Source organism: Elephantulus edwardii, unplaced genomic scaffold, assembly GCF_000299155.1.
Source record: "Elephantulus edwardii isolate Elephantulus edwardi_28Jun2011 unplaced genomic scaffold, EleEdw1.0 scaffold00319, whole genome shotgun sequence".
Taxonomy (NCBI): domain Eukaryota; kingdom Metazoa; phylum Chordata; class Mammalia; order Macroscelidea; family Macroscelididae; genus Elephantulus; species Elephantulus edwardii.
This window is the reverse complement of record NW_006400069.1, coordinates 2,095,602-2,106,833: the sequence shown is the minus strand read 5'-3', so window position 1 is coordinate 2,106,833 and position 11,232 is coordinate 2,095,602. Positions and strand designations below refer to the sequence as shown.

General features: G+C 40.7%; 1 protein-coding gene across 1 annotated transcript in view; it reads right to left on the bottom strand.

The window, feature by feature from the left end:
• Positions 1–1,770: 1,770 nt before the first annotated feature.
• SNRPA1 (small nuclear ribonucleoprotein polypeptide A') overlaps positions 1,771–11,232 on the bottom strand; it is an 18,665-nt gene continuing 9,203 nt past the window's right edge. Inside the window, exons 4-9 of the mRNA XM_006901329.1 lie at positions 7,537–7,583; positions 6,847–6,949; positions 6,182–6,261; positions 5,706–5,781; positions 5,117–5,210; positions 1,771–1,829 (exon numbers count right to left, since the gene is read on the bottom strand). Coding sequence (XP_006901391.1) covers positions 1,771–1,829; positions 5,117–5,210; positions 5,706–5,781; positions 6,182–6,261; positions 6,847–6,949; positions 7,537–7,583 — 459 coding nt within the window. The remainder of the gene's footprint in view (positions 1,830–5,116; positions 5,211–5,705; positions 5,782–6,181; positions 6,262–6,846; positions 6,950–7,536; positions 7,584–11,232) is intronic.

The following is an 11,232-nucleotide window of genomic DNA, read 5'->3' as shown; positions in this document are numbered from 1 at the left end:
AAAAAAGTGTGTGGCAATGTGTTAAAGTAATAATTTAGGGTCAAACCAAGGCCAGGTCCTCTTAGGCCCAAATTCCATCTTTTTTCCAAAGCTCCATCCTCATCTTTTGCTCCCTGAGATCTAGTTTTACAATAACAGCTTCCCAGCTGCTGGCAACCAGTATTCCTCCATGGCTAGACATCAGGTATGTGCCTTACAAGAAACCATGTGTTACTCAACAGTGTTAAGGACTAATTAATAATCAACAGACAACTATAGGGGTCAGGGAAGAACTGTGTTTCTGACATTTACATCCATCATGGGGTTTTTAGGGAGCTCTGGTGGCCTGGTGGTTAGGAGCTACGCTGCAATCCCAAAGCTGCAAACCCACCAGCTGCTCTGTAGGATGAAGCTGGACAATTTCCTCCTTGTGATTAAATTGCCTCTGAAAACTTGCTGCAGATCAACCATGGTTTGGTTTTGACCTGACACAATACCTCCACCACAAAAGGGGGCTTTCAGGGGATAAAACAATAATAAAGGTAAAGAGATGAGAACAGTCAGTGAGGAGCTCAAGGGACTAGTAAATTTAAAAAATTCTCCCCATTAATTCTAAGCCAGGGTTAAGGAAACACAATGGGGTTGCATTGATTCTGCCCCTTTAGTAACCATCCATCAGGTTTGAGGCTATAAATCTTAACAGAAAAAACCTGTCCATCTTTCTCCCCAGGAGCACCGGGTAAAGTCAAATAGCTAACTTCTTGGTTAACCACCAAACACTTTATGCACTACACCAATGGGCTGAGTCAGGGTAGTTGTTGTTATGGAGAACTGACCCACAGCTGACCCTCCAGTGGGGTTTGCAGAGGCAGTTATTATCACAGGAAGAGATTGCCCATCCTCCAGTGGAGCAGCTGGTGGTTTTGAACCGTGTGTCTTTGGGATTGTAGTGCAACTTCTTGCCACCAGACCACCAGAGTTAGGGAATCACTAGTTAAGGGGATGGATATCACTGAGACTGCAATGAGAAACTGTATGACGATGCCAGGTGAGAGAGGGGATGGAGGGGCAGGAGAGCATAGGTGTATTCCTACTCCCCCGATTTTTCAGATCCGCTTAAATTGGTCCTAATGTGTGAAGAGTAGAAAATGGTTAGGAACTATGAGGAAGTCAGGAATCAGTTGTCCACCTAGCAAGCCATGATCCCCCTACATGTCCTGAAGTTGTAAAATGTTCTTCTACTCATAGCTCATCATCTGACAAGCAAAGTCACATTTCTCCTTTATTTTTGCAAATCAGTAATAGATTTTTAAGGTATATGCACATAAACTTTAAAGAGGTCACAGGGTTCTGGCTATGGCAAGTCCCAAAGCCTGGATGCCTTTAAATGGAGCCCATTGTGCAGAGAACAGCAGCTACAGAGACTGCTAGCTCTAAATGATAATTAGTGGGAGCAAATGGATTTTTTGGAATTTTATTAAGAATTTAAAAACTTAAACATTTCAGAAAGGCCTATCTAAGGACACCTCAGACTTCCAACTTAAAATATAACAATACATTGCAAAGCAGCACCCTACAATTAGTAATTTACACTATGTAGAAATTTTACTCTTACATAGAAAATGGACATTTAGATTTAAAAATTTATTTTATAAAAACGTTGACTACTTCATCAACGCTTATGAATGCCATTTTGTAGACACAAACAAGATTATTCCATGTTCAAAAAAGAAGAACTGTCCCAAATGGTATTACTCCACATCCTGCAGGCAAATGCTCAGGCCCCATAGCTCACGACCCATTTGTAACTGTGTCTTCTTCCATTTCCTCTTCACCATCATCAGCGGGTCCTAAAAAAGAAATGCAAGTCATATCAATGTTAAAAAAGTTGTTTGCTGAATGTGTGAACGCTCCTCTGTGTGGCTTTCTGCATGTGAGGCCCTACACTAGGTACAAAGAAATCACAAAGAATTCTGTCTTCCAGACCTGACAGGTAGAGATGGCATTTTATAGATATTGGCAAAAATGGACACTTCTTTAAAAAGTCTCCAGACTGCTGTCACCCATCGTCATCACTCTTGAGAGGGCAAAAGTTCACCCTTTATGTTTTGTTCTTGAAACTATAGGCAAACAAATGAAAATAAGAGAGTTAAAACACTGCGGCAGCCACTGCATGCCAGAATTCCAGAACTTCACTGCCCCTGAAAATTAGGGAAATATGGTGACAACAACCAAAGTCACTGGATTTTTTTCAACAGCTCATCACAGACATTCTGATTCATGTACTCTGGAAAAGGAAGTCTTAACTCCTGTTATTTGGGAAAATTACTCATCTAAACCTATTATTTTTATGGCTATATCAGTGGATTTTGACCCAAACAAATTCTTGACACTTGGAAGTCTAACAGATATATTACCAAGAGTGCTTGCTATTCTTTTTCTCTCCAATGTGTTCTTGGATTAAATTTTAAAATTTTAAGAGGCTCTAAGCACAAACAAAGTATTCCAGGGCAAATAAAGAAATTAAATAATTCTCAGGGAGCTCTGGTGGCTTAGTGGCAAGAAGCTACACTGCAATCCCAGAGGTACACGGTTTGAATCCACCAGATGCTCTCCTGGAGAAGGAGTGACAATCTCCTCCTGTACCAGTCAGATGCAATTTGACAGTATACACTTAAAAAAAAATCTCTTGTACTTTACAAGTGTTGGTGGTGAAGAATGCAAGACAAGACTGCTAACCAACAGGTCAACAGTTCAAATCCAGACGCAGTTCCACAGGATAAACATGGACTGTAAATCCCTAAGCTTTGGAAACCCAATGAAGAGTCCCTACAAGTAGAAACAAACAAACAAAAAAAACCCCCACCACAACCAACCAAACAAACAAAAATCATAGTGGGTGAGACATACCACCCCTTTTCCAACTCTGGCAGCACTTAACTTGTAAAGGTCTACATTTCTAACATTCTCATGTCTATGAACTCAATCTAATCCCTGCAGGGCCAGCAAAGTGTTACTTTCTGTTGTGTCCAAGTTATTCCTGCCTGAGTTTCATCCATCACAGGATCTAAAAGAGCTTTTTGCCTTTTAACTATTTGCACTGTTCTCAAGTTTTCATTTCAGAACCCAAATAAGATTTTATAGACATGGATTATGGTTATCTATATAAATTTACTGTACTAGAAAGCATAGCTAAGAATTAAAAATAAAAACAAAATTAACTAGCAATTCATTATAACATTAACATCTATATTTTTTATAAAAATAGAAAAGGTAGAAAGAGAAATATTTTAATAACTTTTGCAGGTTAATTATTTTGCTATTATATATTAAACTTGAAAAGTGGTAATTTCTTGGTTTGCAATGCAGTTATCTGAAACTATCAGCAAGCTTTTGGTATTTTCTCACTGAAGCTTTTTACTAAAGTCCAAGTGGCAGACAGAAATTTCTCAAATTATCACTTTTGTATGAAACTGAGTTACTTTTAGCATTGGCAATAGGCTGACATCAGAACTGAGGACAGAGACATCACACAGGGACCTGCCATCAGCAGGTAGCTACCTAGCTGAGACCAGAGGCTCATGGGCCTTGCTAGGCATCATCAGTCCTTGGAAGGAAATTTCCAGTGACTGCAGTCTTTCTTTGCTATTCATAGTGGGCTCTGAGGATCAGGAATGGCCACAATGCAAACACTTCAGCAAGTGAAAGGAAAGGAGGCAGGCCTGCAGATCGAGTTCAATCTGAAGACTAAATAATTAGTTATGTCTACACCACAAAAACCCTAACAAAAACTCCATGCACCAAAGTGTCAAGAGGGTGACAAACCCTGTGCCCACAAGCAGGGTAGCATTGTCCAAAAACTTACAACTGGGACCAACTACTGTCTCTCTCTGGCCAGAATAAAGAGGAAAAGAAACAAATGCATAGACACTCTAAGTACAAAGAACTAATAGACCCTGCACGCCTGAACTCCCACAACGCAGAGCCTGATGAAGAACTGGACAGTGGCTGCTACCACTGCTCACTATTTCAAGAGGAATCACAGTCCAAAGTCCTTAATAGAGAGGAGAAAGTGTGGCATAAAATCTAAACCCACGAAATGGCCAGGTTTACTTGACAGATTGCTGGGATCTCAAATAATGTTGTCCCTTAGTCACTTTTTGAAACTGGGACAAAACTCACCACTATGGCTCAATTTTTAAGCACAGATGGGCCTATAAGGCAAACAAAAATCAAGGTGCTCTTTAAATTTCCACTGAAAAACAAAACATCAAAACCTCAAAACTCTCCACAATGTCAGATCTTGTGTCAAGGCCCCTTCAACGAATAGAATTTCATGTTGTCTTCCCAACAGGCTCCTGGATGTTCTTATTGGACTACGTTTAAAGACAAAGACTCAACATAGAGAACAATCTGCCCAAGGACACACTCAGTGAGGTGAAGGAGGGTCTCAGGTATTGACCTGAAAGCCTATTTCTCACTCTACATATATACAAATCCTCTTCAATTTCTCTTAGAAATGTTACCAAAGAATGTATTCTTATGAAAAAGGTGTGTGCACATTACATTGGACAGTAAGAGGGTATTATTCTGTGTTAGGTTAGCACCTCTAACATGCTCTGCAATCAGTTTTTAAACATTAAGCTCAAGACATACAAAAGGCTGGAAACAACCCAAATGCCCAGTAACAAATGAATGGATAGAGAAGCTGTGTTGTATTCACACAATGGAATACTATGCAGCATTGAAAAACAACTCATGAAATATTATACAAAATGGACGATCCTGGAAGACATGCTGAGTGAAATATCTCAGTCACAAAAAGACAAATATTGCATAATGTCACTGTTATAAAATAGGACTGACATGATTAGATATTGTTATGACATGAGTCCAGAACAAAGATAGCAGCATAGTAGAGTGGACCTGGAGGGAGGGACTGAATAATGAAAGAATTTTTTCTTTTACTTTTCAAAAAGAAAAGTGAATTGGGGGGAAGGGTGGGCAGGGAGAAAAGTGCAACAACGAATGAATGGAAATCCTGTCTCTGTAAACTTTCATGAAAAGCAATTTAAAATAAACACACACACACACACTAAAAAAAAAAAAAGAGACAGAAGGCCTATATTCTTCTCACCTGGTCTGCGCTCTCTGCCAGGTATCTGACCTGACTGTAGTAGCCCTTTCAGTCTCTCCACTTCAGCCAGTGTTGATGCATTTGCTATAGCATTCTAGAGGATAAAGTACAATGTAGATTAAATACCAGCAAATATTCACAGAAATTTTCTAAGTGTCCTAAAAGCTGAGCTAATTTAATTACTTATATGTCTTTTAACACTGGAAAACCTAGGAGTCCAGATTATAAATTGGGATTTTTTTTCTGCTGATCACCTAAGAGGCTCTGCCAGACAAGAGAATATCTGAAATAAAAACGGCAAACACCTGAGACAGCACATCAAAGGGACAAAGTGACTGGAGTGCTCAGTGCTAAAGGCATCCTGGGCCAAGAGACCAGGACTCTGTTGCTTTGATCACATGGCAACTAGGTTTCATTCAAGTCAAAGCCTAATTAAACAGGAACTTTAAGCCCATTCTTCTTAACAAAAGTACAGCTAGATTCTGATAGCTGGGCAAAACAGAATCTACAATGCTCAGAACTTGTCTTTACATGTGTCCTAATTCCATCTCAGCTTTCTTTTCTTTAGTCCAAGACTTTTAACATTTACCTTAATTGCTTCTACATCCCCTGGAGATGGCCCCCCTTTCTTCTTATCAATTGGCAAACCAGCACCTGGATTAAAACTTGTGAGAGGGAAAACATAAGTGTTAAATCTAGATCACAGAAAATGCTTCTCTTTTACTTTCAAAAGGTTTTGAAAGTAATTCAACCAGTGTAGTATCTTATCTTTGTTAACAAACTGATACAAGAACTCTCCTTCAGAAACACTATCCAGTTCATTTTTCTATATAGATAGCATCACAAATGTATACAGCATCACATTAGGATTGAATATGGAAATACTCGCTTTGTTTACTTGGAACTTTCATGGACATACAGAACACTGATGTTCTATACACAGACCACCAACATCCAAATTTAGTATCCCCTAAGTCATAGCTGTTTTGATTAATTTTGTAGGAGGCAAACTGCCAAACAGTGTTTCTGAAGGTAAAGTGAAGTTAAGTTGGATCTGTATCTTACGTTTTGCTTCTCCTGGCAATATCCTTTGCAAGTTGTGCACCCCGTTTGCCCTTGAACATTTTCTCTGCTTCCTGACGCTCCTACAGTGACACCACACACAGAATTAATTGAACAGGAATAGTATTCCTCAGAAAACACGGAGAAAACTCCCTTTAAGTACTCTCTGAGATCATTAAAATACCAAGAGCCAATTCCAAATTAGAAGACACATTTGTCTTGCTTTTTCTGTTGAAGCTCCCTGAAGTCCTCTCTCCTGATTCCAAGGAAGGGCTCCTCCTAAAGGAATTACTGGTGTTAGCTGCAATCAAACTGACTCAGTGACCCTCTGAACAACAGATCTGAACCCTGCCCAATCCTGTGCCACAGGAACCAAGAAGGCCGGAGAAAAACAACAACTTCCCCAAGAGAGGAAGTCATTTTAACAATTGGAAGCGCTCAAACATATAGTATTAAGCTCTCATCAGAGATACACCTGAGTAATCCGTTAACAGTGCTCTGATACCTTGCTGTCTTGGGAAGACCAACACCACATGCAAAATCCCCTCATAAATTCTGCTAGGAACACACACACATACACAAGTATTAAAAAAATCAGTACAAAACCATAAAGGAAAACACACATCTCTGTAATGGTTCCCAGCCAATCAAATATTACTAGTACTTACTTTTAGTTTTACTTTCTGGAAATCCAGTACTCTGACTTGTGGGACTTTATAAATGACATACAGCCTGTAATGCTTCTTATTTGTTACAGGGTTTCTGAGAATACTACAAGAAAAGGAACATTATAATACTAATATTGTTCATAGTAGCACCTAAGGCCTATTTTTAAGAAAGTGTAAGAAATCTGTAAATCAGGGAAAATCTCGCTTCTCTTCACATTTTTCAAGTTAATTAATGTAGCTTGTTCAAAACAAAATTTTAACTCATTGCTGTCTAATTAGAATCAACTAACTGGAAAACCCTCCAGTGGGTTTTCAGAGGCTGTGAATCACATGTAAGAGAGTGTCCATCTTTCTCTTGCAGAGCAGCTGATGGATTCAAACAGCCAAAGACGCAGGTTTTGGGTTAGTGTATCAGTCCTCTACAGACTATACCACCAGTTAGGTGAAATTGAGTTATTCTGACTCATAGTAATTCCTCTATGCTTAATCACTGTGAACAGAGATAACTAGGTCTTTATTCTGTGGAGCTATAGATGGATTTGAACAGCCAATCTTTCAGTGATCAGGCAAGTGCTTAACTTGCTATTTATGGATACTTAAGTAACACTAAGGAAATATTAAAGAGCACAGGGGCCTCAAGTTCATTTCCAACTTCATTAGTTTTGCCATTACAATAAATAAATTACAAACCTTAAGTAAGTCAGTGATTTCAGAGATGCCAAAGGATCCAGATCACCCTGTAAAAGAATCACCATACATAAGAATGTGACTATGTGCATTACTTTGCTATTTTGAAAAAGTAGGTCCCTCTGAAGCCATACCCCATCTTGCTTTTATTTTACTGTTGCAGGACCTAGCAAGCTACTAGTATATTCAAGATGCCAAATAAACTGGTAAATAAATTTGAGTTTCTTAAAATCCTTGGCATCCACAAGAGAGAATCAGAATAATTGTTTGCCTGTGGTAATCTCCAAAGGGCTACTATAAAGCAGTGCTTTAAAAGAGAGTGCAATGTCAAAATTGATATGACTAACAGCATGCTATGCACACAGAAACCACGAATCAAGAATAAACAGTTCCAAACTGTGACAGTAAATTAAAATCCATTCCGATTCAGCAGCCTCATGAGGGCAAGGACAGAACTGTGCAGCCTCCAATAGCTGGTTTTCAGATGGACAACCAGAGTTTTCCTTTAAGGCCTCTATGACTGGACTCAAACCAGAAACTCTCTGATTAACAGCAAGTTAAAAAGCCCATTTTGGGATACTTCAAAAGGCTCCCACAGACACCTCACCCTCTAGCTCTCACAAATAAAGTTCATAAATTCCAAAGTAGGGGGAGGAGAAGACTACCACAGGGAGTTCTAGAGTGCACATTAAAGGAAACAAAAAGCAAAACCAAGCCTACTCCATCATGCCAATTCCCATTCATAGTGACCAGTGACTTCCTACTGGGTCTCCTGGCTGTGCAGCTTTACAGGGAAGTCTGCTTATCTCTCTCCCAGAATGGCTAGTGGATTCAAACTGCAGATCTTTTGGTTAGCAGTCCCCAAGGTAATCAAAAGGAGGCTCAAAGAGAAGCACGTATGAAAAGTGGCAATTTTGTTACAGACTCTATATAACTATATAACATAATGACACTGTTCTGTTGATTTTGAAAAAGAATAAACAGTAACAAGTGGCAGGGAATTGTTGTACTGTGCCTTCTAGTCAAAAGAACTAACCCATAGCTGACCCTCAAGCAAGTTCTCAAAGACAGTGAATAGCAGAGGAAGGGATTGTCCAGCCTCGTTTGGAGAAGCTGGTGGATTCAAACTGTGTACCTTTTGGATCGCAGTGCAGCTTCTTACCACTAGACCACCAGAGCTCCCTGAATTTCTTGGGAATAAAGTTAGCAGTCAGCTCTTATCTGACATGTTTGCTTTATTACTATCAGGTAAAACAGACATCAGGCTAAAGAATCATTACTATAAAGAAGGTGCTGTAATACAAGGTTTAGCTTACCAAGGAGATAGTATGTAAAAATAAAATAAAATAGTATCAAAATATATAAAAGTAAGATTGTCAGTACTCAATGACCATCACAATGTGAGGCTTTCACACAGTTCCTTCATCTTTGCAAACAGCTGTAAATACAACTCTAATTTCTCTACAGCCCCAATCACACATCTCTTTTCTAAGAAGGTGCACTGCAAGTTGGATACCTGACATGTTTTACTTTAAGGTAGTTTATCCTTGGGAAAGGGGTGTGCTCTCTGTGCTTGACTGAAGAAGACAGCCATGGTGGGCAGCCTTGTGTGATGCTTCCTCAAAACATGTCAAAAAGGGTTCGGCCTCTGAGCAGGATTTTCATACATTTGGAGGCTGGCTCCTTTGTGAAAATCTCAGGGAGACTAAAGACTCAGTTAATACGAAAAGAAATGCACATTTCATCCTCAATAATCAGGGGATCACGGAAAAGCAGTAAAGCTTCTAATAATCCAATACCAAATCACAAAAAACCTAATCAAAATGTAAATGGAAAAACAAACAGGTTATGGAACACATGTCGCTTGCGACTCATAGCAACCCTATGTACAACAGCCCTGAACTCTGTTCTGTCCTCTGACAAACGCACTGTCTCCGATACACCCATCCCAATTACCCCAGTCACTGAATCAATCTACCTCATAGAGGGCCTTCCTCTCCAGCTCTGTCCCTCCACCCTCCCAAGCATGATGTCCCTCTCCGAGGACCGGTCTCTCCTCACAACATGTCCAAAGTATGTCAGACGAAGCCTCAGAATCCTTGCCTCCAAGGAGCTGCCCGGTTTAACCCTCTCCAGGATGAACTTGTTTTCTTAGCAGTCCATGGTACATTCAATACTTTTCTCCAGCACCATAGCTCAAAGGCATCAATTCTCCTTCTATCCTCCTTGGTTATTGTCCAACTCTCTGATGCATAACAAGTGATTACGAAGACCATGGCCTGTATCAGACGCACCTTAATCTCCAGAGAGACACCGTTGCTCTTCAGTCCTTTGGAGAGGTCCCTAACAGCAGACTTTCCCATCGCAATGCATCTTTTAATTTCTTGACTCCTGGTGCCAAGAGAGCTGACTGTAGAGCCAAGCAGACTAAAGCTGTGAACAATCTTAATCTCTTCACCATCCATCCTGATGCTGCCAATTGATACACCTCCCAGTGAGCGGCCAGTATGGGTTACGTGGAAGGATCCGTTGGATCAAGTAACGGGGATCCTTTACTAACCGTTGGGGGAGAGAGGTTTTGTTTGTATTTTCCCACAAAACAAACTACATCTTGTGTGCATTTCTGCTCGTCGTATCTGATTCTAACCTGCCTACCGAGAAGATGCATCGATTGAGCATCCACAACAAGAAAAGGCAGTGGAAAAGAAAGTCAAAGCCCCAGACGTCTCAGACATCTGTGACATGCTGAAGGCATTCAACTAACAGCTCTTGACCTTAACCTTGGGAGTAGTAAACCCAGTGGTCCTGTGTTTATAACACTGCTTATCACTGCTTTGACCATCAATAGTGCCACAGCAGCAGAAGCTAATCAGTTGTCATTACAAGAGCAGCAGCAGACCTCTTCACAAGACAGAATGCCCGAGCACCTGCACTGAATGGTCTTTCTACTCTTAGCGTCATTGGACTGTCCTCCTCCCAAGAAACATCTGGAGCCCTACACCAGAGGCTCTCCCCTCTTTGGGCTCATTTAAATGAAAAAGGGAGATGTTGCAGAAGGTTGGGTAGGAAGGAAGGGTCTCTGGCCAGGATGGATCGCCTAAGCTCCAGATAAGTGCCAGCCTCCCAATGGCCTTTAATATGGGGTAGAGAAAGCTCCCCTGTATTTGGCCGTACCAGCTTGAGAAAGCTCGCCACCTGGGAACACGGCTGCCGCATCTGCTGAGCTGGGAGTTGTCCGCAAGAGGCGGAGGTTCTCCTAACCAATCCACATATCCCACGTCTGTAAGCCCAACCTATCTGCTCTTCCTGTGTATATAAGTGCTGTGCAGTCCAAATAAAATTGAGCTGGATTGACAAAAAAAAAAAAAAGTCTTCTTGACATTGAGCCTCAATCCATATTCAAGGCTGCAGTCCTTCACCCTCTGCAGCAAGCACTTCAGATCCTCCTCAGTTTCAGCAAGCAGGGTAGTGTTATCTGCATAACGCAGATTGTTGATAGTTCTTCCACCAATCCTGATGCCGCATTTCTCAGCATAGAACCCAGCCTCCCAGATGATCTGTTCTGCATACAGGTTGGAAAGGTATGGAGACAGGACACATCCCTGGCATACACCCTTCCCAATTCTGAACCATGCAGTGTTTCCTTGCTCTCTTCTGACAGCTCCCTCTTGGTTCAAGTATAGGTTTCACATTAGAACG